The sequence below is a fragment of the Culex quinquefasciatus genome, chromosome 2, assembly GCF_015732765.1.
Source record: "Culex quinquefasciatus strain JHB chromosome 2, VPISU_Cqui_1.0_pri_paternal, whole genome shotgun sequence".
NCBI classification, from domain to species: Eukaryota; Metazoa; Arthropoda; class Insecta; order Diptera; family Culicidae; genus Culex; species Culex quinquefasciatus.
The window spans coordinates 139,157,847-139,184,470 of NC_051862.1; the positions used below are offsets into that span (position 1 = coordinate 139,157,847).

At 36.6% G+C, this 26,624-nt stretch overlaps 2 protein-coding genes across 4 annotated transcripts in view; both read right to left on the bottom strand.

Annotated features, from left to right (window-relative positions):
• Positions 1–792: 792 nt before the first annotated feature.
• Positions 793–17,471, bottom strand: LOC6031845 (cytochrome P450 4c21). 2 transcript variants are annotated; one of them, XM_038257142.1, is made up of 6 exons: positions 17,038–17,471; positions 16,724–16,976; positions 16,535–16,661; positions 7,083–7,280; positions 1,120–1,546; positions 793–1,062 (listed from the first exon to the last, which is right to left on the bottom strand). In XM_038257142.1, the coding sequence occupies exons 1-6, from the start codon at positions 17,387–17,389 to the stop codon at positions 893–895; spliced, it is 1,527 nt and encodes a 508-aa protein (XP_038113070.1). In that variant the 5' UTR covers positions 17,390–17,471; the 3' UTR covers positions 793–892. The 2 variants fall into 2 exon arrangements, with proteins under 2 accessions (XP_038113070.1, XP_038113069.1); XM_038257141.1 differs by lacking the exons at positions 16,535–16,661; positions 16,724–16,976; positions 17,038–17,471 and adding exons at positions 13,098–13,224; positions 13,289–13,541; positions 13,603–14,020.
• A 6,868-nt stretch (positions 17,472–24,339) lies between these two features.
• The window catches only part of LOC6031843 (protein Star), a 70,655-nt gene continuing 68,370 nt past the window's right edge, over positions 24,340–26,624 (bottom strand). For both annotated transcript variants that reach the window (XM_038253825.1, XM_038253824.1), the window contains exon 5: positions 24,340–25,736. In XM_038253825.1, the coding sequence (XP_038109753.1) occupies positions 25,230–25,736 (507 nt within the window). In that variant the 3' untranslated portion in view covers positions 24,340–25,229. The remainder of the gene's footprint in view (positions 25,737–26,624) is intronic.

A 26,624-nucleotide genomic window follows, 5' to 3' on the forward strand; every position in this document is an offset into this window, starting at 1 on the left:
CAAAATGAACTATTCGTAATCCGTTGCTAGATTTGGCATTTGTGTTACACAGCCATGTTGAACAATGGTTTTTTGATCAAAATGTGAACAATTGACCAAATGTGTTGCCACTTGTTGAATAATTAACGAATAAAAACACTTATGCTGCAATTGTTTAACAAAAAAATAAAGAGCGATGTTTTTCTTGCTACTTGGGTAAGTGTCTTTTTTGACGAAGGTGATTTGCATGCTTTTGCATGCGATTTTACCATCGGATTTTTTTGTTGTGTTTAACCACAAGTCTTTTGTGGTCTCTTTGGCAAGTTTCTGCTTGATTCTGGTTTTCATTAGGCCGTTGCAAATATTTTTCAAAGTTAATGTCACCTGTAAGAATCGGTGAAAAAAATCAGGAGGTAAAAAGGAGTTTTTTTTTTTCAATAAACTTCAAAGATTAGCAAAAATGCATTTCCTTGCGTTGATAATCATATTAAGCATTTTTGAATTTTTATAATTTTTTTGAAAATGTTTTGTGAAATTTCGAGGTATTTTACGCGAAAGTTTCCTGCAACACTTTTGTTGTTACAATGCATTTTACAACATTTTTTTTATTCAAATATAAGTATCGTGGCATGTATTTTTTTGCCCCCTCCTGATCCAGGTTTATCCTGGCTTATATTCGTGTGAATTAACTGAACTTAAAATGTCCAGGAGTGAAAAAAAAAAAACTTTTGAGCACACTTTCCATGCAAGCAGTATTGAAGATTGATCGTAGGTTGTTGAGATACAGATTATTAAAGAAACGAAAACGAAGCATTTTAGTGTTATTTTTATGATTTTACAAAAAAATAATTTATTTGTCCATCAACTCTTTCTAGTTTTCTATGTTTAAAACAACACAAAATTCCAAAAAAAGTTAGTTCGTTGGATTCCGTTTGGTTATCTGCACCAAATGATCGAACGCCAGTTTCATCGTTAGGTCATGCTTAAATCTGACATCTTCTGGTTTGATTTTTGAACTAAACTTGAAGTTTCGCACCAGGTAGATCATGACAATTTTCATCGCGATTTGTGCGTATTTGTAACCTAAAAATGAGAGAAAAAATTACAAAATATCCAAAAAATTACGCAATCTTCACAAACCAATGCAAATCCTCTTGCCCCCACTGAACGGCAAAAACGCGTACGAATGGCGCTGCTTGATGCGTTCCTCGGAGAAATTCTCCGGATCGAAACGCTCCGCATCCGGGCCCCAAACGTCCTTCCGGTGGTGCAGCGCGTTGATGCCAATGATGAAGGTCTGGCCGGGCGGAACGCGCACTCCGTCGATCTCGATCGCGGCAATGTTCTGGCGGGCGATCGACGGAACCACCGGCCAGTGGCGTTGAACTTCGTTCAGGAACATTTCGGTGTAGCGCAGCTGCTTCAGCGTGGCCGGGGAAAAATCGAGGCACGCACAGTCTGCCGGGTAGAATTCATCGACCTCTTTGAACAGTCGATCCTGGACTTCGGGGTAGAACGACAGGAACAGGCAGGCGTGGGCCGTTACCAGACTGCTCGTGTCGACGGCCTGTGATTGATTTTGCAATATTTATAAGAAGAATTCTAGTTAACTGCAGGAATATGAAAATAGCGCAATGAAATCTTGAATTAGTTTAAAATTGAGTAATTCCCGTATAAGCCAAATCCTCTAGAAGGGGACTCACCCCCGTCTTTATCTGGGAAATTATGTCTGAGGCTGAAACAAATGAATAAGTATCAAACACACGCCTTGTTTAATGATTGGCAAGGGTAGGGGGTCGTGCATAAACCACGTGGCCTTTTTTTGGTGAATTTTTGACCCCCCCCTCCCCCCTCATGGTTTTTCGTGGTTTCACGCAAACCCCCTATATGGCCACGTGGCTTTTTCCTCCCAGGTGAAAAATCTTAAAAAAAAAACAAAATAAGTATTGATTTCAAAAATGTTTATCCACAAATGATGTACCGTCAGTGGTGGTGACTTTTGGTCAAAAAACGATATTACTGTTGTTATTTTAACACAATAAAAACATTTCAAATTATATCGAAATAAATATTGCTGGGGAATGCTCTTGAATTTACCAACATTTTCCCAGAATATGGCTAGTATAATCACACCGTTCATAAATGCCAATCGTTTTAAAATTAACTCAAACTCACCCTTTAGAGGGGGTGACATTGGGTCAAACAGAAAACATTTTAATTTGTGTAGGTGCTGTAACACCATTAAAACCAATTTAATAATATTTATAAAAAAACAGAAATTCACTTAAAAGTGTGAAAAAAGTATCATGTCACAAAGTTTAAGGTAAATAATAACAGTATAACAATTTTTTGAAATGGTACAGAAAGTAAAAAAATACTCTCAACAAAACAAGCAACTTAGTAAAACATATGTATTCAAAATTATGGAATTGCAGTGCAATTAATTGCATCCAGAATAAATATGCTTCAAGAATTAAAGCTATTTTGATATATAAACAGCATTCATGATTTAATTAAAATGCGCTTTAAAATATTTTCTTAAAATCGAAATTAATTAAATAGAAAATTTTTGTTTCAGGAAAAAAATATTTTCATTTTATTTTAAGGAAAATATCTAGTTATGAAAGCTCCTAGTTAATATTTATTTTATTCCAAACATTCATAAAAATCCAAACTAAAGCAACTTTTCTTTTTAATTAAGCATGATTGATTCCAATGATTCAGTGTGTCCAAAAAAGTCGAGCTTTTTAATTTTTTTCTCCATACCAGAATCAGAGACAGGGACAAACATTCAATATTACGACCTTTTGAAATGTTAGTCTTATTTTTTTTGAAAATATTGATTTCGAAAAGATTGGAAAATTTCACGAAAGTTTTATTTATAAACATTGAAAATCGCACCATTAGTTGCTGAGATATCGAAATAAGAAAATTATCGGTTGTTTGGGTAGTAAACATCCATTTTTCTGTTTTAAAATCTTTGCATGGCAATATCTTAGCAACAAAGCAACAAAGAATTTTCTCAGCATTTCAAAAATATTTTTTTTTTTAAATTAGGCAAACATGGGCACTAATTTTTTAAATTAATAACTGCAACTAATTTAAAAAAAAAGTTACCTAAAAATAGCTTTAACTTGAAAACGGTGCACTTTGATTAGTGTGGTGCTTTTCGGGACGCGCAGTCCTGTTTTTTTCGTGTTATTGCGCGTATTCCCGAAAAAGACACGCGGCATACCAGCCTCGAAACGACGCGCCGCACTTTCAGCAAATGCGCGCTGTCAAATCCCATACTGTGCGTTTTGTTTTTGTTGATCTTCTTCTTCGAATTGCATGGCATTGTTGCCGGGAATGTTTTTTTTTGCACCAAAAGTGCAGAAAATCGCTGGCAACAGTGTCTGCGGCACATTCTGAAATGCCGCGCGGCGTATACCTTCGAGAGAAACGGACAATATTTTCCGTCTCTTTTGTGTCGCTGTTCGAGTGAGTGCATAATTGGCAAAGGGAGCACGTGGTCGTAAAAAAATATTCAGAGTGAAAAGTGATGTTTTGTGATTTTCAAAGCCCTTCCTATATCATCGTTGATCGGAAGGCACGGCGTCGGGTGGACTGTGTTTAAATTTTTCGAATAAGGTTTTATTTTTTGCGGTGAAAAAGCTATTTCTATATAATGATCGAAAGACGCACTGACAATTTGGATCGTCGAGTTAATAGTGGAGCAAAATAACTGTGTGTGAGTGATTTTGTGTGTTAACCAGAAATACTTTCTCATAGCATCGTTGCTCGGAAGGCTCGCCGACGGGTCTGTTATGAAAGTCCTTCCCATAGCGTCGTAGCTCGGGAGGCATCGAAAAGCCAATACCTTATCCTACTAACAAAAATAAATAAATAAATAATCACGTGATGCTTGAAGGAGATGCTGTGGATTCAACGGTCTCAAGCGGTATCAACAAGTATATAGCGAAAAACTATGTGCTTGATGAGTCTACAACTTCAACTATCGGACTAACATTCCTCCCTTTTGTTGAACTGCAGGCTTCTTGGGAGGGCAGCCAACCATGCTCATGCTCATGCTCATGCTCAACTTGAAAACGGTGCACTTTATGAAAATTTCACTAATGTACTTTTAGATTGCAAATTCGATTTTACATCGAAAAATAAAATTGAAATTAAGTTGCGGTCAATACTTCAATTTTTTTTAATCAGTATTGATTCAAACATTCATAACTCAAACAACGATTTTTTGCCCGTTCTGAAAATTTCTGAAAAATTGGCAAAATAAAAAAAAATAAAAATAGTGTTTTTTTGCAAATCATTTTTAAGTGACAAAAAGTGAAATTAAAAATAAGCAAAGTAAATTACCATTTATCATTTTTTTCAGTGTAGTCCTTATCCATACCTACAACTTTGCCGAAGACACCAAATCGACCAAAAATTTCTTCAAAAGATACAGATTTTTTAAATTTTCATTGCTGCCAAATTTGTATGGAAAACTATATGGACAAACTAATGATGCAAAATGGCTTGGGCACCAAAAAAGGTTTCAGACGGATTAAAAAAATCAAAAAATAAATTTAAGAATAAAGACCGATTTTGTATAGAATTGCTCGAGAATCGATTTCGTATCTTTGGAAAAGTTGTAGACAACGCGCTAAAAATCATTCTTTTAGTCATGGACATCCAAATTGTTTACGTCTTACTCTTACTTTAAATTGATTTTGCTATCGACTACGTGTTTTGATAAATTTAAAAAAGATTAAGCTAAAATTGGAATTTATTTAACATTTTTTTTCAGTTGTTTAAATAGGCAATTATCTACGATTTAAGATTTTTGATCCAACTTTTGGTTGGAGATATTACCTCAAAATAAATACAAAAAAAAATAAATAAGTAAATTTTTCAATCTTTTCAAAATCTTTGAAATTATTAACACTGGGACGCCCAACGCATGTCCCACGGATGCCAAAGCCTCCCTAAAACGTTGGAACGGTAACTTCAACTCACAGGTTTTCGGGCTTGTCTCCGCGGATTTTCGAGCGATTTTTTTTACTAGAGCAAACAAAAGTTGGAACGACGTTTTTAATCGCATAAATTACAGATTTGATCATATCGAGTTCTGCAAAGTTTAAGGATCATCTAGACATCCTTATAATTCACTCAAAAAAATGTCCCGGTTGGTTGAGTTATGCCCGAGAACCAGCGAGTTGAAAGTACCGTTCCATCTTTTTAATGAATTTTATTTATGTTGATCTTGACGGCATTGTATTGAAATTTATTTCACAAATTGATATCGGCATTTGAAAATTAAGTGACTCTTTAAAACTTAAATTATTTTAAAGTTTCTATATATTTAAGTGGTTTTATCTCAAATATGAAGTTGAGGGTATAGAATATTTTCTCAGCTTAAAGAAAAACCAATATTTTCAGGAAAGGGCACCTTTGGTCCCTATTTATTTAATCTTCAAATTAATTGAGAAACAAAAACAATGTTTGCTTGAAGCTCTTTTTTTTCTCTAAAAATCTAAAATGTTTGCCCATGATTCTCTTTGGCTCAAGAGATGGTCCCTATTAACATAAAAAAATACCTACAACTTTGACGATGGATAGTAAACGTGTATTTTATGAAATGTTATGTAATATAACAATCCGAATTGTGTAACCCATGAAATAAGGAATATATTTTATATCAAAATATTCATCAAATTTTTTGGTAAATCTTAAAGTATGTATCGTTCGTTTTTTCGTTACTGGTTTCTTTTTAATGCAAGACGTTTCACTTGCAAATGAGGTAGTGAAACTGATATTTTGCGCAATAATCTTGAAATTGGGGTTTTTAGTTTCTTTGAACTTAAAAAAATATTGCATGAGATAGGAGATACAAGATATCTTGAGTTTGTTTTAAGCGTCAAAAGGAAATCTTTCGATTAAGATTCTTCGATCACTTATAGGACCAGCTACGGTAATAAGCTAAGATCTGAGATTTTGATATTTTTTTGTCGCAGAGAATCATTTTTAGACACTTAATTTATAATACATATTTAGTTTTTTGCCTTGTTACGAAAATCTTATAAAATTGTCAGCAATATTTATTTTTTAAGTTGTTCCAAAATAGAACTATCGAAGACTACATCTACTTTCAATGCAAATTTGCAAGCACATTTTTAGCTACTTGATACCATCAACAAAAAAATTAATTTGTGTTTGCATTTTGGTACGCATTTTTAGGGTATATTAACTTTGGATACTGTCACTTTATTTTTTAACAGCTTTTAAACTTTTGCAAAACGTAGTTCCATGAGTAATAAAAAGTGTACATTCAATTACAGGCTCAAAGTATTGATATATATATAATTCAATATTGAATTTGAAAATATTATGACATTGAAATATAAGTAATAATTTTAAACACAATAATTGTATGGTTTTGAAGTGTAACAAAAAATGTATGCATATAAGTAAATTCAAAGCGCGTATTTTTTTGTTTTTTTTTTAAGAAAAGATTTTTTTAAAGGCCACGTGGTCAGCCGTCGACCCCCTCCCCCATGGCTTTTCATGGTTTTTTCGGTCGGATTTCGACCCTCCCCTAAGGAGACCACGTGGTTTATGCACGACCCCGTAGTTACAAAATACTGACGTTTGGTTTGGAAAATTTCAAAATCTACGGTAAGTTGACGTTTCCATATCAAAGGTAAACAAACAACTGCATAGCAACGTATATCAGCCCAGCAAGTTTTCTAAGTTGATTGTGGATGACGAACGTAAGTTGCAGACTTTCCTAAGTAACTACTTTACTTAGATGTTCTAAGCTAAGTGATTGTAGATAGGCCATTAATCGTAGCATTCACTGACAAGTGACAAATTTGAAACAGAACTTTTGTTAAACAAGGGCTAAAAATTTGAAGGTTCCAATATCAAACGAAATGATCATCAAAATAATGTACTAAACATATTCACTATTGATTGTGTTTGACCCACGTGGCACTGACCTAAGCAAAGGTTAAAACTGTGCCAACCTGAACTGTATAAATTAGCAAAGCATTAGCCTTCAACTGAAGACGCGGAGACACCTTCACTTAGCGCAGGGTTTACCGCCCATATGTACCTACCCCGGTGATTACGGCGTACATGTTGTCGGTGATTTCCGTTTCGCTGAATGTTTTGCCATCGCGGGAAACCTTCAGCAGCTCGTCCACGAAGATCCGCGGTTGGTCGGAGGTGGTCTCGTCCTTTTCCTCTCCAAAATATCCAACAGAATCATCGTAGTTGTTGTTGTTCGAAAGGTACTGCCTTCTCTCGGATACCAGCTTCAAGAAAGAAATGTTGATCAGATTATTTAAATATTTGTAAAAGACTCAAATTCAACATGAAAACCGATTTGATCCATGTTCAAGTTTAATAAGAATTGGTGCTCGTTAGAACAATTCTAACTCAACGTAGTTCTAATAAGATACAAAATAGTCTGAACAGTATTTTGCATCGTGAGGAACAATTAAAGTACCTCTTATTTACACTAATAGACAGCAGTTATACGACCAATTAATTGTTATGTGAGAAAATTGTACCATGCGTTTGGGAAATTGACACTCGTGAGGGAAACTATATTGTATAACATCACTACTGATGCCGACAAAGCAATGGCATTTGAAATTACACGTGTTACCAAAGGGAACCCTACGGCTGTGAATTACCGATCGGGTTTTGTGATTTTTTCATATTGGTATGCAGATTCAATACGGGAGGAGAACAATATTTGGAAATAATGGTATGATAAACTATACTGTCATTCTACACTATGTTAAAAAAATGCAACTGAGAATGTGATTGAAATTTTTCGACCGTTGTCAGTGTTTCTCCGCATAATTGTAGGGGTTCCCTTTTCGCCCTTTTCCGGGCAGGTGGGAATAAAAAAACGGAACGGAATATCAAATTTTGTTATTAGAAAATCATGATCATCGTTAATGAGAGAAAAAATCTTTACATCCCATACACTTAGTATAAAAATTGATATTGCATAATAGATATAATAGAAATAGGGCGAAAAAGGGTAAAGTTTCCCTAGTATGATAAGCTAACTGTAAGAAAATAAATCAAGTTATCGGGAACATTTTTTCTCTGTTGTCGCATTTTCTTGTAATAATTTTGGTAACAGAATGAGTTATTTTTCGAGCAAATCTCTGTTAGGTTGCTACGTTTTTGTAGGTTAAATAAAAAATTGTTTGAATTTTGTTTTAATTTATCGGCATGACCAATTTGCCCAAATGTTCAGAGCCAGAAGTTATTATTTCTAAAAAAAATGGATTGCCGCAACCTTGGTTATATCCAGGTTTTCCGGGGGATGTTCCGTTGGAGGTACATTGGCACCACTTGGCACTGTATGAATATGGGCAATATTGGTGTTAAATTTCACTTTTTCAAAATCTTATATGACAATTGCGAAAATGGACATTTTTAGTTGACTGGCCACAACCCGAATTGGTCCGAGTTCCCGCGGTGATGTTCCGTTTAGCGGACATTGGTGGCACCGTGCGAATATGGGTATTATTGATGTCAAACTTCACAATATTCAAAATCACAGTGAATATTACGAAAATGGACATTTTCAATAAGCTGGACACAACCCGGATGGTTTCGGGTTTCCCGTGGGATGTTCCGAATAGATTAGATTAGATTAAAAAACATTATTTTTTCATGCATTCTTTTCAAAAAAATCAGTTTTTAAAAAATGTGTTGCTAAATGTCCACCCTCCATAATTTTTTTTGTATGTACAATTGTCCACCAGGGGTAGGGGTTTTGAGATTTGAGAATTGTGTCTACGTGGTTTATGGACATTATTCATTTCTTGGAGACATTGCCTTCTTTGCAACATGACCAGTTTTTTTTTTTAAATGAGTTGGTTTTCAAAAAAATACATACTCTACATTTGTACATTCTTTCAAATAATTCTTCAATCTGTTTAAAATGTTTTTGCATTCTTTTCTTTTCATGATCTTTGATAATAAATCGCTTAAAAAATCGGTTTGTTTTAGAGTTTTTTTGTTTAACGCAATACAGTTCTTTAAAAAAGTTTTTTTGTAGTTTTTGCATTTTTTCGAACATGATCAGTTCTTTGAATTATTTAAAGATAAGTTTTTGCAGAATATTCAATATGACTAGCTCTTTGAAAATTATTCGCTTAACAGTCCAACGCCCAAGGCTCCAAAAAAGTTGGAACGGTAACTTCTAGGGCATAACTCAACCAATCAAGATGATTATTCTTTCCAGTGATTTGTTAGGATGTCTAGATGATTCTAGAACTTTGAAGAACCTAATTTGATCAAATCTGTAATTTTTACGATCAAAAACATCGTTCCAACTTTTTTTTACGTGTAAAACGATGTTTTCGGTCGCAGAAATTAAAGATTTGTTCAAATCAAGTTCTGCAAAATTTTAGACATTCTTACAAATCACTGGAAACAAGAATCATCCCGATTGGTTGAGTGCTCAAGAACCAGTGAGTTGAAGTTACCGTTCCACCTTTTTTGGGAGGCTTGGGCGTCCGTGTAAGTTGGACATGCGTTGGGCGTTACAGTATTAAAAAATCTTTTTGTATTCAAATACTTTTCCAACATGATCAGTTCTCTTAAAAATGAATTTATATTGAAATGCATATTCCTCTGGCGATAAATTTCTACGTTTCACAGAATTTTGCTTGAAAATCAAAAGTAAGTTTGTAAAACTCATTAGGCAGCTAATTTGCACATTTTTCTAATTCATTACTAGAAATCTACGGATAAAATACCGTGAACTGGGGCGAATTGAAACTAACTTTTTTCATGAACTGGTTAAGAGTTAGTGTTCTGCAGACGGTTGATTTGGAGTTTCAGCAACTCCATGTAGCCCATACGCCCCTACTCGCTAACGGAATATATAATTGGTCCCTCTACTTTGAGGGTCCGAAAATTCTTGCCAATTAGATTAAAGTAGGGTAGGGTAGTCATCAATGAGACACTTTTGGTTTTCAACTTTCAACGATTTTTCCAGGGCCCCGGCGATGGCCTGATATGAGCTACCGAACAACATTGGCAATATGGCGTCGTTTGTTTACAAACATAAGATTGATTGTGGACGAACCGAAAAATTTACTTTTTTTGTAAAAAAATCTATAATTATTATATGTGCAATAACATTAGGTCTTACAAAACAAACAACATTTTGTTAAATTCTAGACCAGAATTTGCTTTATTATTATTTTTCAATTTTAACCTCTTTTATCGCGATTCTGATCAAAATTGCACAGCAAATCATCGTGCCTTTAGTGCATCTTTTGTTTCCACATCGATTCGCTGTAGATTCGTGTTTAAATTTTGAAATTTAACATAAATTAAAATAAGTTGCAAAATTCCCAACTTCAGCCATGTGCAACAATTTCCACATCACCCGTGCAGGAAACCGATAATGGGGTAATTCATGCGTTCCAAACTGTCAAAATTCCTAAACGTCATTGCCAATCTTTGGTTCGCTGTTTTTGTTCGTGTTTGAAGTTTCGGGCCGAGACTCTGGATTTTTCCAATTTTTTCTTCAGCATGTTTTAATGAGCTTTTTGTTGTATTTACTTTCTTTTAGTGTGTTCTAACATTGACCAAAATATGAGATCGATCCGACATCTACAGCCAGAGTTATTCAACTGTCTCATTGTAGACGCACTAGGCAGGAACAATAAGACAGCTGGAGAACAATGAGACATTCTACGAAAATCAATACTTTGCTAGTAAAACATCATATTTTTGTATTGATACATTACAGGTGACTTGCCTTGAACATTATAAAGCAATTTTGCCAACATGAAACTTTAATTAACAAAAGTTATACTTAAAAGTATTTAAATTTTGTAAAATCCATATATTTATACCAAATAACATTGTATGTTTGGTTAAATGAAGTTAAAACTCTATAAATATGCCAAAAATCACTTTCAATTCATGTTTTGAAAGATTTACATTGATTTTGAAATGTTTAATGAAGAAAAATCAAAGTGTCTCATTGTTACCCATGGGCTAAAATGAGTGGGGAACAATGAGACAGCTCTGGATTCTGGGTATATTCTAAATTTTGGTCAAATCTAATGAAAGGACATTGTAGCCCAACTCAATCCCTATGGAACGTCGAAAGAAATTTGAAGAAATATTAGTTTTGGTGTAAATGGCAGCCTACGATCGCAAAAGTATTTTTTGTCCATAATTTACTTTTACACCCCAGAATCAAACATTTATGAATAACTTTTCAAGGGAGCGTCCATAATCAAAGCCACTAGGATAGCAGACGTGTATCTAATAGATACACGAAAAAAAAACGAAACTATTGGCACTACGCCCCCCGGGGCATGGCCTTCCTCTAACGTGGGATTTCTGCTCCAGCGCCTCTGACGAGACAGGAGAAACCGGAACCGACGTTTTACTTCACCATCCGATAGAAGCTCAGTGGATAAGGCGGGAATCAAACCCGCGTCTCATAGCATCATCGGGATCGGCAGCCGAAGCCGCTACCCCTGCGCCACGAGACCCACACGAGAATGGATAATAATAATAATAATAATACAGCAATTCCCCACGAAAACAGCATGGAAAAAAACAAAAGTGCTCGGATCGGGCTCAAAATTTTTCTGAGGGTTACCTGGCCGAAATAATTAGACCCGTATTTTTTTGTTTGGCCATTAGGGTGACCTACGGCGTATTAGGGTGGTCTGAAAAATTGCCATTTTCGTCGATTTTCGCAAAAACCACTTTTTTCGAAAAATCATAACTCCTCGCCATTTTAACCGATTTCAATTGTCTTATACGCAAATTAAAGGTGATAAGTTGGCCTTTCAAAGAAAAATAATAAGAAGTTTCAAAAATGTAGCCTTACATATGAAAAGGTCGAATGAAACTTTAAAATGCCGTTTTGACGGTGTCTGGACCAAAGAGCCTATGTCTGAAAATATTTTTATCGGATTCCCAGGACATTTTTACATAACATACCAAAAAATGGGAGGAGTTCATTAACAGGATTCCGAGATATGAGTTTTTGAAAATAAAATCCGTGTTTTGACGCCGCGCGCAAAAACCGGAGAATGACGAAATTGGCAAAAAATCAACTTTTTTCACTAAAACGGCGATAACTTTAAAATTTCAGCGATGACCTATAGATGTTATGGTACCAAAATTTTTGTATTTAAAAGACGCAACTTTTGGTACCCAGACATGTATAGGTCATCGCTGAAATTTTAAAGTTATCGCAGTTTTAGTGAAAAAAGTTGATTTTTTGCCGATTTCGTCATTTTCCGGTTTTTGCGCGCGGCGCGTCGAAAAACACGGATTTTATTTTCAAAAAATCATATCTCGGAATCCTGTTAATGAACTCCTCCCATTTTTTAGTATGTTATGTAAAAATGTCCGGGGAGTCCGATAAAAATATTTCCAGACATAGGCTCTTTGGTCCAGACACCGTCAAAACGGCATTTTAATGTTTCATACGCCTTTTTTAGGCAAGATTTTTGAAACTTCTTAATATTTTTCTTTAAAAGGCCAACTTATCACCATTCATTTGCGTATAAGACAATTGAAATCGGTTGAAATGACGAGGAGTTATGATTTTTCGAAAAAAGTGGTTTTTGCGAAAATCGACGAAAATGGCCATTTTTCAGACCACCCTAACACGGCGTAGGTCACCCTAATGGCCAAACAAAAAAATACGGGTCTAATTATTTCGGCCAGGGAACCCTCAGAAAAGTTTTGAGCCCGATCCGAGCACTTTTGTTTTTTTCCATGCTGTTTTCGTGGGGAATTGCTGAATAGATACACCTTTTCCCCAAATATGAGCCTGATTGGTTGAAACTACGACTTGTGAGAACCATTTTATCATTGTTCCCCGTGTCTCATTGATGACTACTCTACCCTACATCACACATAGGCAAAGATGAGATAAATCCGCGTAGCGAATTCTGACTGCCCAACTTTAATGAGCTATTACTTCACTCTTTACATGAAGTACTTTAACGATTTAGCCTCATTTAGAAGCGGTAGTAAGATTGCGCCAATGTTTTATTTTAATTAGCTCAGAGTGAATTTCTTCTACTCCACATTTTGCACTTATCCAACCGTACCTCAAGAAAAAAGTCCACCACGATCTTCCTGGCACTCATGAGTTCATTGTAATGGTTGGTCAACCGGTACACCGCATCCGGGTACAAATACGGACTAATCATGCGCTTCGAAGCTCCCTTGAAGGCTCTGCAAACGAAATTTATATCACTCAATCAGAGTCTCAAAAGATCAGCAAGCCGTTGAAACCCACAGATCAAGACCCTTTGCAAACTCATTCTTCCCGGCCCGTTCGAGGACATCCCCTCCGAGGGTGGTCGCACAGGCCATCTCCAGAAAGGCAACCTCGGTGTTCTTGTGCACGTTGACCGTGGCCCCGTCCACGTGCTCGTTCAATCCGGCCACCATCTTTTCGGCACACTTGACAAACAGCGGAACGAACCCGTTTACGACCTGCTGGTTGAATGTCCCGTTGAGTCGCTTGCGGAGTCCCTTCCAGAAGTGATCTGCGGATGGGATGATCTTGAGTTCATCAACATGGTTCGTATTCGGAGTTATTCGACGCACACTTGGCCGTGAAGAGACCCTTCCCGAATCCAGCAAACTTGTACAGAAACGGCTTCTCCAGACAATCCGGACTGTTCAGCAACTGCTGAATCAGATCCGGATGGCTGGTCAGTAGAAACAGCTTCGGTCCTGCCCAAGCCTTAATGATCCGGTCGGACTCCTGGAACAATTGCCGGATCACCTCGAACCGCTCGACGTCACTTTTCCCAACCATCATCAGTGTGTTCCCGATCAACGGAAACACCGGTTCAAACGTTGGCCACTTGTCCGCAAATCGGTACTGCTTCCGGTGAATCCAGTAAAGGATCCCACTAAGCACCGAAATGATCACAATCAAAATCAGCAAGCCCATCGTTCACAAAATAAAAGTTGAACCCTTTCCACTCGAAGTGTCGCGCGCAACTGAAGGTTCGCAATTCGAGAGGTCCACATTTTGAGATAGTTGAAACTCGACAAGTACCAGTCACACGTGGGATTTATTTTTTACTCATCGCGAATTGCGCGAAGAAGAGGCGCCCAACGGCAGAACACGTTGCGGCAGGTCAGTGTTCGCGGTAATTGTCGGCTGTTCAGTTTGGTCGAAAATTTGTTGGGGTAATTATTATAGCTCTAATGTGGAGATGCGAGGCAATTATAGAACTGTGTTGGTTAGTTTTTCGTGGTTAGTTAAAGCACTACCGTTTATCAATATGCAAAATTTTATTTTCGACTGAAAATTATAGCTGTTTCGGTGAATTTGTGATAATCAAATTTCAAAAAGTTGTACTTTTCAATTTATTTATTTACCTCTTTGGCTTTGGACTTTGGAACAGCTTACATAATTGAAAATTAGGCTTTTTATTGCAAATCAAATATTCAGAAAAAAAAGTTTGACCATTTTTCCAGAACGCAATTTGCTATTTGTTTAATTTTGATAAACATAGCTAAAACCATGGGAAAATGTTGACCAATTTTATCAAGGACATCATTTTGGCCATACAATGTGGTCTTCAAACTATTACCTTCATAAAAAATTATAATTTTTAAGTTGATTTGTTTGTTTATTGGTATACTTTCCCAAGAAAATCTAACAATGGGCGTAAGAGGGTTAAACGAGTAGGGGAGAGTGGGGAGACTTGATCCCCTTTTTTTGTATCGCACATAACTCTGTCAATTGCTCACAAAACTATGATCTTTTTGCATGAATTGAAAGCTTAAACATTCAACTATGTCAGGCTGATAAGGGTTTTTCATCAGATAAACTCTTCAAATCATGCCAAGCGTTTTATAAAAATATTCTAAACCGGCATTTTCAAAATGTTGGGGGTAATTTGATCCCCCTTTCAACATTTTGAAGAAATCTTAAGCAAAATGTTTCTTATTAATCCATACTTTTAATTTTCTATAAGATACAGCAATTTCACATTAAACCTGTACGTTTGTGTTCAAAATATAACAAGTTTAGCATGTAAAATATTTAAAAACTGAAAATTTTCTTTTTTAGACCAAAATTGAGCATGTTTACAAAAGCTGGTAATTTTTGTTTACAACACTTTTGAAAAATAGTTCAAACTGCAGTTAGTTATGTACAACTCTACTGAAGGAAACTATGTACGAAAACCCAGCCAAATTATTTAATCTTGAGGCTGATTCCAGTGACTGTAAAAATGCAGGGATCAAGTCTCCCTAAACGCACTTTTTTAAACAATTGATTGTAAAAATAGTATGACGATAAATTTAACGTCAAATGCGTAAGGGTTTTAGAGTTGATATGTTTATCAAACAATTCATGTATAAAAATATTTTTTTGAATAATTTTTGAGTGTTTTCTATACTTATCAAAACAAAGAAAAAAGATCTCTTGGAAGTTTTTTGCAGCACTTCTTCGAAAAATGTGTGTAACTCCATCTAAACATTTTTTAATTTTTTTCTTCGTTTTCTACAATGAGTTCTAGTCAATTTCGCACAACTTTCTAGAACAAAGCTAATGTTTTACCAACATGCTGACGAGATACAGGCTTGGGATCAAGTGTCCCCGGGGATCAAGTCTCCCCACTCTCCCCTACAATCAATCTTTTAAATAATTCAAATCGGTCATGAATGATTGATTTTATTCATGACTTAGAATTTGCACAAATATTGTTATGTGTTGCAACGTAGTTCAAATGGACTCCAAAGATAGTTGAACATTTTAAATTTATGTTAAAAATATGATCCCTCATATTCTTAAATTTCATCAGCCTGTATAACTTTAGAATCCCGTGGTTTAGAGAGCTGGTCCGAGATCTTTCGAAAAAAAAGTTGGTTCCCTTGGACCAGACTGCATTTGAGTTTGCCCGCTCTCCTTTTCCACCAAGGACTTATACCTTTTATAATACGAAAGCGATCACGAATCACTCTTCTTTTCCATTATGGACATCGAACCAACAGCATCGTTCTTTTCTACGTGTGATGTCTCAGCTTAACTTTAGTTCTTTAGATAAAAAAAGACGTGAATTTGGTGAAACCCAAAGATTAACAAAACTTGATTCTCTTTTGTAAAAACGATAAAATTTCTTTTTAAAATAAACACCATACTTGATTATCCGATAGCCTCGGGAAAATTTCACTTCGGTTATTTGAATCTCGAAAAAAACTGCGCTGTTTTATTATTATTAATAATTTAAACTACTCCTAATGAATTATTTTTTTAAGGCAATCAGCCCTTCAAATTTGACATAGATGAGGTCGAAGATAAAAAAAATCAGATCTGATTTATTCGATTATCCGAAGTCCCGTACAAACCTTCGGATAATGGAAACTTCGGATAATCGTGTCTGACTGCTCATAAAAAAACGAATTCTTCAAAATCTTACACTTTCCAAAATTTCAAATCCACATCCACTAAATTCTGGGGAATTGATTTTTTGTAGCAAAGTCATTCTTATATAATATTGTCATGAACCGAACCTACCTTTAGGAAAAAATCAACTACGACTTTTCTTGCGTTCTTCAGCTCAGTGCAATAGCTTGTCAGCCGGTACACTACATCCGGGTACAAATACGGGCTTATCATGCGCTTCGAAGCTCCCTTGAAGGCTCTGCAAACGAAATTTACATCACTCACTCAATCCAACAGTGCCAACACCATGGCTCAACTCACAGATCAAGGCCCACGGCAAACTCGTGCTTTCCGGGCCGTTCAAAGATGTCCCCGCCAAGGGTGGTCGAGCAGGCCATTTCCAAAAATACAATCTCGGTGTACTTGTGCACGTTGACCGTGGCCCCGTCCACGTACTTGTCCAATCCGGCCACCATCTTCTCGGCACACTTGACAAACAGCGGCACAAACCCGTTCACGACCTGCTGGTTGAAGGTCCCGTTGAGTCGCTTGCGGAGTCCCTTCCAGAAGTGATCTGTGGATGGGATGATCTTGAGTTCATCAATATGGTTCGTATTCGGAGTTATTCGACGCACACTTGGCCGTAAAGAGACCCTTCCCGAACCCGGCAAACTTGTACAGAAACGGCTTCTCCAGACAATCCGGACTGTTCAGCAACTGCTGAATCAGATCCGGATGGCTGGTCAGCAGAAACAGCTTCGGTCCTGCCCAAGCCTTGGTAATCCGATCGCATGCCTCAAACGCGCGCTTAACTATCTCGAACCGTTCAACATCGTTCTTTCCGACCACCTTCAATGTGTTCCCGACCAACGGAAACACCGGCTCAACCGTTGGCCACTTTTCCGCGAACTTGTACTGCTTCCGGTGAATCCAGTACAGCACTCCACTAAGCACCGAAATGACCGCAGTTAAAAGCAGCAAACCCATTGCGATTCACAAATTCTGATCCTGAAGTTCCTCCGATGATCCTGCTCACTGGAAATGTTTCGCAAAACTGAAGGTCTGCGAATCTTGGGATTCTGGTTTTGTTCTGCGTGCGCTCTACCGACAAACACGTTGCGCTGGTCAGTTTTCGTAAGGGGCGCGTGCAGGAGTTTTTGAAAGTTGCTCATCATATTTTCGGTCTGTTTTCCACGAGGTTGTGATTAAGCAAGTTTGAGAGCACTTTGCCAGAGCAATTATTGCAGTAAGATTTTTTTTCTAGAGGGTTCGAGAGCTTGCTTACTTGAATAGCTATGATAACATCACTCTTTTAAACCTTTTAATTTGATTTGGGATTTTTTTAATTACAAATGTTTATAGATTTTCGAAATATATTCAGTATTCATTGCATCTAGTCTTGCATCTAGTGGATCTTTGTTTTTGTAAGGTCATAAAGCTAGAGTAAAAATACCTATTTTAAAAGATTATTTAAAAATCTTAAAACCTTCGATTGGAACTCTAGGACAAAACCCGCTTGTATGAAATTTAAATTTAATGTTGCAACTCATCAGTCAAACAGATTTGTGCATTTTCAGCAAACTCATCATTAGAATGTTACTTTGCCGTTTTGGGGTTGTTGCAAAGCGATTATCCCTCTCAGATATCCACATATTTTGCATTAATTGTGGGCTATTACTGCAAAAGGCGTTTTGTAAATCAGTTAACGGCGATGAAACCTGTAATCAAGAAATCCGTGTGTAATCGGCATATCGAAAAATGAAAGTGTTTTGAAAGATTTGTTTCAAATAATTTTCAATTCTCTTTCACAAACACAAAACGATCATAGTTACACGTAACAATGTATTTTTTATTTAATGTAAAATCTAATAAAGCAGTCGAAATTTTGATAAAGTGTACATTTTCGAGATATAGTCACTAAATATTTGAACAGTTTTTTTCATTTCTAAAAATAGTGTTCATGAGTGTCCATTTCCATTATTTTTCTTTTTCTTAAGTTCAGAAAATTTCCTATAAATAAGTCAAAGAAATATTGAACCTCTGTTTTAATTAGGTCCTTCAAACAAATGGAAACATTTAGTGTATCCCCCTGAGCAACTCTCTACGAAATCGGCCGATTTCGACCATTTTTATTTTTTGAATTTTTTGATTTAGCTCAAACTTTGTGGGGGCCTTCCCTATGACCAAATAAGCTATTTTGCGTCATTGGTTCACCCATACAAGTCTCCATACAATTTTGGCAGCTGTCCTTAAAAAATGGTATGTAAATTTTCAAACAGGTGTAACTTTTGAGTGAATTTTCTGATCAATTTGGTGTCTTCGGCAAAGTTGTAGGTATTGTTGAGGAATTTTGAGAAACAGAAACGTACACGGAAAAAAAATTGCAGATTTTTTTATCAACTTTTTTTTTTACTAAAACTCAATTTCCCAAAATACGTATTTTTTATTTTCGAGATTTTTTGATATGTTTTAGGGGACAAAAAACCGCAACTTTTGAGCCATAGAGAAACATGGTTAAAAAATCTGCCGCCGAGTTATGAATTTTTGAAAAAATAGTAATTTTTCTCCCCCCCGTGGACAATTGTCCATACAAAAAAAAATGTTTTGTATGGATCGTGAACAATCGCCATACCCCTTTACAGATTTTTTGATAAGATATAGCCACCGAAAGTTTGATTTTAGCGAAATATTTGCAGTTTTTCAATTTTAAAAAATAGTGACCATGAGTAACCATTTCTAAAAATATTTTTTTGAAGAGATCAGAAAATTTGCTATAAAATTGCTTAAGAGACATTGAAGATTGGACCTCGGGTTGCTGAGATAGAGCCGCTTTAAGAAAAAGAAACACGAAAATTGAAGTTTTCAAAATCTCACCAAAAAAACACACCATTTTCTAATGACGATATCTCAGCAACTAATGGTCCTATTTTCAATAATTCGAATATTACTCGTGAAATTTTTCGATCTATTCGAAAAAAATATTTTGAAAATTTTTAAATCAAGACTAGCATTTTAAATGGGCGTAATATTCATTCAATTTACCCCATTCCCCCCTTTGTCACGCTTTTCCTATACTTACAACACGCAATGTCACACTTGCTCAGAACCCCCCCCCCCCCCACCCCCCCTCACCCCTAGAGCGTGACATACTTTATGGATGACGCCTAACTACTAGTAATTCTTTAAAGGTAAATCGGCAGAATGCATTTAGCTTTTCCTTGATGCCTTTTTATGGTTGTAAGGAGTACAGAGCGGATTCGGAATGTCCGCAAATTCGAATGTTCTCTAATTCAAATGTATTCGGATGAAAAAGCACTTAAACGTCAAAATCAGTTGTCAAACTGATGTGATTGGATAGATGTGCACTTTTAGATAGTTTTAACCTTCCTAAGGTGTTAGGGTCTATATGACCCAGACGGCTTATAAAATGTGCTGTAACTTGTATTCAACTGTGCTGTAACTTTTATTTAACTTACGTTAAAGGTGTTAAGGGATCTATATGACCCCGAAATTGAAAATGCTGGCAAAAATCCATTTTGCAACCGATTTTCGTTCTTTTGGACACAAATGAAAGGTATGGATGTCTAGAAAGGCACCTGTGCTATGCGAACCTGATTTGGCCACTTAGGTTCCTGGGAATCGATTCCAAAGTAACAAATTTTCCAGCAAACCGGCTCTCCGGAGTTTTATTATATTTAGCTATGGATTAAGGCATAATAAACTATATATAACATCTAAAAATACGAGTCATGGCCTATCTACAATCACTTAGCTTAGAAAATTTCACTTAGCTTGGGAATTTGAATCAATGGAAATGAATCTGAGTTTCTACAATGGAAAAGTAATCAAATTAGAAACTGACGTTTGGTTTGGAAAATTTCAAAATCTACGGTAAGTTGACGTTTCCATATCAAAGGTAAACAAACAACTGCATAGCAACGTATATCAGCCCAGCAAGTTTTCTAAGTTGATTGTGGATGACGAACGTAAGTTGCAGACTTTCCTAAGTAACTACTTAACTTAGATGTTCTAAGCTAAGTGATTGTAGATAGGCCATCATACGCCCCGGAACAGGTTGCATGCCATTTGGATCATATCTGGCCACTCCGGAACCGGTTTCGGATACCCTGGAAGTGGCCAAATGGCTATTTTGGTAAAAGCCTATCGTGCGATATATCAAATTTACAACTCCAATACTTCTAACTAACGTGAAATTTTCCGAAGTTTCCAAATATGACAAAATCGAGACCAAAAAGTGCCGCTATGGAGGCCTACAGGGCAAAAACTAACGTTGTAAAATGTTTGTTGTAGAAAAATCGAAAAACTATGAGAAAAACTGCGATTGGCCAAAAAGTTAATACCGTAGGCTTTTAGTCCATATAATTACCTATCTTTTGACCTATGGCAGTATGGGTGTTGGAGGCTGTTGCAAAAAGATATTAAGGTTTTAAAAAAATCAATTTTTAACAGTAATTTGCAAAAGCTATGAGAAAAAGTCAAATCGATCCTGGATGTCTATGGCTCATTTTGAAGTGCTTTGAAAAACCTTTCAAATGCATCTACGAGAGTTGGAATTGATGAAGTTTTACGGAAATGCGAGCAATTTTAAGATTTTTTAAGTTTTTGGACCTCAAACTTCGAAGCCCGTTTTACCCCACTTCCCTTTGTCGTAGAGGGCTCATATTTGGCATGAGCTCATCTCATGTATAGACAAACAAACGCTGAAAGTTTCATCCAAATCGGAGCACCTCGATACGACCTCTAGAACAAACCGAGCAGAATTTACAAATACTGGCTCTTAAGTAACTTCTTCGAACCTGCGATGCTTTAGTCAAAGAGTTAGAAAATTGAATGGATTTTTGTAGTGGAATAGAGAAAACATTCCATATTATGCAGGCATGTTTAAGTGGAAATGACTATTTCAGGATTATCTGCACGAGAAGTTTCATGACACTACGAAATTCTATTCCTAACGAATTATTCTAAACAAATAAAAAACATTCAAAAAATAAAATAATAGCTGTCGAGATTCGAACCAAGAACCTTTAAAATACTAATGCACTGCCTTTGTCAACCACACCATTAAGAACTGTTGAGTTCGGTGGCTTGCTAGGCATCAAGAGTTCCAAACTTCTCCCGTGTGGTAGGCGCAGAAATCATGTCAGTTTTGTGTACCCGATCCACACCGCCGTCACACCAATCTTCGGTTTCGGTGCACCGATCAAGCTACCGAGCTGTGTCGGGTTTGGGTCGTGACGAGAAATGGTGCGCATAGAAAAACCGGTATCATAGCAAACCGTTGTCGCACCCGTCAAAAGGTATGTCTGGTTTAATCCATGATATTCTCGATAAAGTTATTTGTGTACAATGCAAAAACTCTTTTAAAGAAAATCGTTACTTAATCCACCTTTAGGTGGTTGGTGCCTTCCTCACATTCATAAAGTCAATACATTCAGTAAAAATAGCAACATTCCCCCTTAACATGTTTAACAAATCAACTTTATTACTCATTTCGTGTGTTAGGGTTTCTCAGACCTTCAATAAACCTATTCAACGATAGTTCGCATGGAAGATTCAGACAATATTTCTATCACAATATCTGAAATCCGGGTTCCAAAAAGTCATTTAAAAGGTCTTTCGATTATCTAACTAACGATGGGTCGCATGATTGACTCGGAAATCATTTTTATCTTCAATGTTTTGGGCTCATTGTAAAGGTCTTTTTAATACCTTTCTGAAAATGTATAACATGATAGGTTTTCCTGTTTTTCCAGCATAACTTTTGAAGCACTTAACTAAACTTGCTGATTTTAAATAGAGACCTATGGGACCCCAAGACGGATCGAATAAGACTAATACGGTCAAAATCCGTTCATCCAGTCCGGAGATAATCGAGTGACAATTTTTTTTGTCCACCCACACATCCACACAGACATTTGCTCAGAACATGATTCTGAGTCGATATGTATACGTGAAGGTGGGTCTACGAGGTTAAATTAATAAGTTCATTTTTCGAGTGATTTTATAGCCTTTCCTCAGTAAGGTGAGGAAGGCAAAAAATAGTTGCCTCCAAATTGCATGCTCAATAATTTTGGAATGTTATTGTGCCTATCACAATTGTGGAACACCTGAATTGACTGATATTTTCAAAAAAAAAAAAAAATAGGCGATTCAAAAAACAGCTAGAGCTTGAGTGATAACGGTTTCAGCGTTTATAGTCATTATTTTGTTGAAAATGTTTGGAGTTTTTTTTAAAGGTCCAATAAACTAAATTTCCAGTTTTTGCTTTTTGGGTGTTTAAGAAACCGCCCTGAGTCAGGGGTATAAAAAAAACCCAAAAAGCAAAAACTGAAAATTTGGATTATTGAAACTTCTGGAGAGAACCAAAGTTAAATCCGTAAGAAAAAAGTGTTCCAAATTTGTTGATTTCAAGAGTCAATATCAAACTGCTCAATAAACATACGTTGCAAAATCCAAAAAAAAACTTGTTTTCTTTTATATTTCTGTTTTTTTTACAATGAACGGCCATTATATTCAATATTTCGTCAGCTGTGTGCTATCTTGTGACATAGACCATTTTGGTCGAAAATGAGTTAATGATGACGTTTTGCAAACACTACAAGATGCTTAAACCCGATTTTGGAAACTCGCTTCCGTTTCCCGGATATCGCAATACACACTTGTGACATAGACCAATTTATCATCAAAATGATTGTGCACACTTGTGACACGTCATACATGTTGTTGGAAAATGTGGAAAAATTCTCTTGTTTTTCACAAATTCATGTACACACATACTTTCTAAAGGAAATGCAACCATTTGTTTATAAAAATATACTGATTAAGTCGATTAAACCATTGATTTGAGCTTATTTTAGTTTATATGGGAATTCTGTGCACACTTGTGGCACGTAATACAATTTTACTTTCGAAACACTCTTGTGACACGTGCTTTTCAGATTTTTGTTTACATAATTTACTGTATCTTTTAACTGGTGTAACCAAATTAGTTGAAACTTTGAGCTTTTGCTTAGCGATAGTATACGAACCGATTGCTTCAAACAGTTTGGCTCTACCATTCATAGTTTTGAAAATATTTATCATCAAACTTTAAAAATCGATTTTCTCGAAAAGTACTAAATAGTCGTTGTCACAAGATAGCACACAGCTGATGATTTAGCAAAAAATGTTCTTAAATATATTTTGATATTTATTCAATCCACTCTGGACCAATGAAATATGCAATTGAGATCCTCCCAAAAGATTTTAGTTTTTAAATATTTTTTTTGCAAGCTCGGTTAAATGAATAGGATTTAACTCCATCTGCATTCCACCACACTTGTTCCAGACAAACCACTCTCACAAAATATTTAACTGGTACGATGCTAGTGGGAAAATAACCCTTCATTTGATAAAACAACTAGCGAAAAGGAATCTTAGGCTGGAAATTAGACTGCTCGAGGATGTAATTCGGTTAAATGGAATATAATATTTTTTTAGTGCTGCATCAGATCGCCGCAACACTTACCTTGAACTGGTTCTCCTTCCAGCTTCCAGATCGTGTTTTTTTTTCTCTTCTCTTCTTTTGCTTTTGAAGCAGCAATTTTGGGAACGTGCAAAAGTACATTCCCCCAAAACAACACCACGCGCGCGCGCACTTCAAAAGGCGCCCAATCACGGTGCACATTTTTCGAAGTGCGCAAAATTTTGCATTAATTGCGGATGAAGCTCGCACGTGGCAATGTCAACGGTAACGGCTTGGGCTTGACCTTCTTCTCGATCGTGGAGGGGGGTGGAGGGCGGGGGAATCCGGTGCAACTGCAATTGCACGAGTGACGCATTTTGGCGTGATTGTGATGCATGAGAGCGGTTTAAAGTGGCGAAGGTGAGGGCGATTTCTTTCCGTTTCATTTCTTGAAGTGATAAAAACGAAAACATTGAGTTGCTGTTCTTATTTCGCATTCATTCAGTGTGTGTGTGTGTAATCTTAACAAGAGCAATAATTATTTTGATAGGTACTTAACAGTTAATCAGTTTCTTTTTCGTTTATCTCTACTCGTTCTCGCCTGGTTTTGATAAATGTATAAAACTACATTCACTCTGTTCTCTTATTTTCTCTCGCGTGGTAGGAAGTATAACAAGAATTGTGTTTATTTCTTTTTCTAAGTAGATGTAGCTTAAGTAAAGTAAAACTAAACGCGATTTGGAGTAAAAGAAATAATTCAGTTTGATAATGTTTGGAATAATACTTCGGGGCTCGACTGGTGCTAAAATCTAGATAAATTTAAGTTTCTTTTATTATAACTGCTTTGCTGCCACAAAAATACTAATGGAAAAGTAGATAAATTGTCTTCGTGACGTACAAATCTAAACCAAAAAATAAACCGTCGAAATTTTGAGCAAAGTTGATTTTAAGAAACGCTTGAAAGCCAAATACTAAAAAAGGATATTATACTTCATTCGCTGAACCTTCTGCAGCTCTCGCCTTAAACTCTAAGGTAAAATAAATATGAATATTTTTGATATCTATTTCGTTACTGTTTCGAGAAAATTTCCTGCAGAGAGCGTGATCGTTTTCCTCCCAAAACTATCAGTTCAAAAGTACAAAATAAGTCTACTTTAAAGATTCTCGGTTCTCTTGGTTAAATGCTGCTAGCTTTCTCTCGATTCTAACGATATCTACAAAACAAAATTGAGAACTTTAATTAAATAGAGAGCGCAAATGAAGAGAGTGAAAACTAAATGATAAAAGCTGGAATGATGAATTGGTAGCTTTTGTTTCGTTTAAAAAAGTAAATCGCATTCGATGTCAGGAGCAAAATTACGTTCACACCGACGTGACCATCGGCGGCGAGCTTGTCGACGACGAGGACCCGCTCACTTCCTCCAGTACGATCGCGCCCCGTTCCGTGGTTCCCTCCCCCATCAGCTCGGCGGCCCCCACCGAAACCGACACGCTGCTGGTCACGACCACCGGAACAAGCGCCGCGGCAGGCGGTACCATCGTCGTACCCAACTTCCTTACCTCACCCTTCGCGCCGCTGCTAATCTTGTTCTCGGCCGAAGACGACGTCTCGATCGGGGAACTCGGAGCCACCACCGAGTTGACCCGGCTGAGGCTCGCACCGCCGCCGCCGTTGACGCTCACGTACTGGTAGATAAAGTTGCGGTCGAAGCTGCGCACCAGTTTGTACGATTTACTCAGCAGGAAGCGTGTAATGTTCTGCACGTACTCGTCCACGTCGATGATCAGCTCGTCCTCCTCGTAGTAGTGCACCAGGTGGATCGTGATCACCTTGATGTGGACCCGGTCGAACGGAATGGTTTGGAGGATCTGTGGAGAAGGGGGAAAAGAAAAAAAAAAGCAATAGTTGGTGAGTAAAAGAAGTGCAGCGAACTTGAACCTAAGGATCTGTGCTTGACCTAATCTTTTCATGGACAACAGTTTTCATTCCCAGCTTGTGTCGTGTTTTTGCCGATTTTACCATGTAATGTGGTTGCCCTGACATCGAGCCTATACACAATATTTAAGTGTGGTTTGGGCGTCACCAATCCGTCTAAAATTTTCAGGGTTTATTTGGACAAATATAACTAGCATCTGGGCCAAATATGAGCACTAGGGTCATCAGGCAAGCAATTTTACCTGCATATATCAGTGTTACCTTTGATGACGATGTCTATTGAAGTTCATGCATAAAAACATTTTTTCTCAAACAAATTAAGAGCGAGTTTTTCACCAATGTGTAACAGGTCGTATCGAGGTGCTCCGATTTGGATGAAACTTTCAGCGTTTGTTTGTCTATACATGAGATGAACTCATGCCAAATATGAGCCCTCTACGACAAAGGGAAGTGGGGTAAAACGGGCTTTGAAGTTTGAGGTCGAAAAATCATAAAAAATCATAAAATTGCTCGCATTTCCGTAAAACTTCATCAATTCCAACTCTCTTAGATGCATTCGAAAGGTCTTTTGAAGCACTTTAAAATGTGCCATAGAAATCCAGGATTGGTTTGACTTTTTCTCTTTGCTTTTGCAAATTACTGTCAAAAATGGATTTTTTTAAAACCTTAATATCTTTTTCCAACAACCTCCAACACCCATACTCCTATAGGTCAAAAAATAGGCAATTTCATGGACTATAAGCCTATGGTATTAACTTTTTGACTAATCGCAGTTTTTCTCATAGTTTTTCGATTTTTCTACAACAAACAATTTACAACGT

Bases quoted from the DNA above. Each gene is read 5' to 3' on its own strand.
- LOC6031845 (XM_038257142.1), bottom strand. From the start codon at position 17,389: ATGGGTTTGCTGCTTTTAACTGCGGTCATTTCGGTGCTTAGTGGAGTG. The intron at 16,977-17,037 runs GTGCGTCGAATA...TCCCATCCACAG, and splicing joins GGGTCTCTTTACGGCCAAGT to ATCACTTCTGGAAGGGACTC. The intron at 7,281-16,534 runs GTAGGTTCGGTT...TCTTTCTTGAAG, and splicing joins TAGTTGATTTTTTCCTAAAG to CTGGTATCCGAGAGAAGGCA.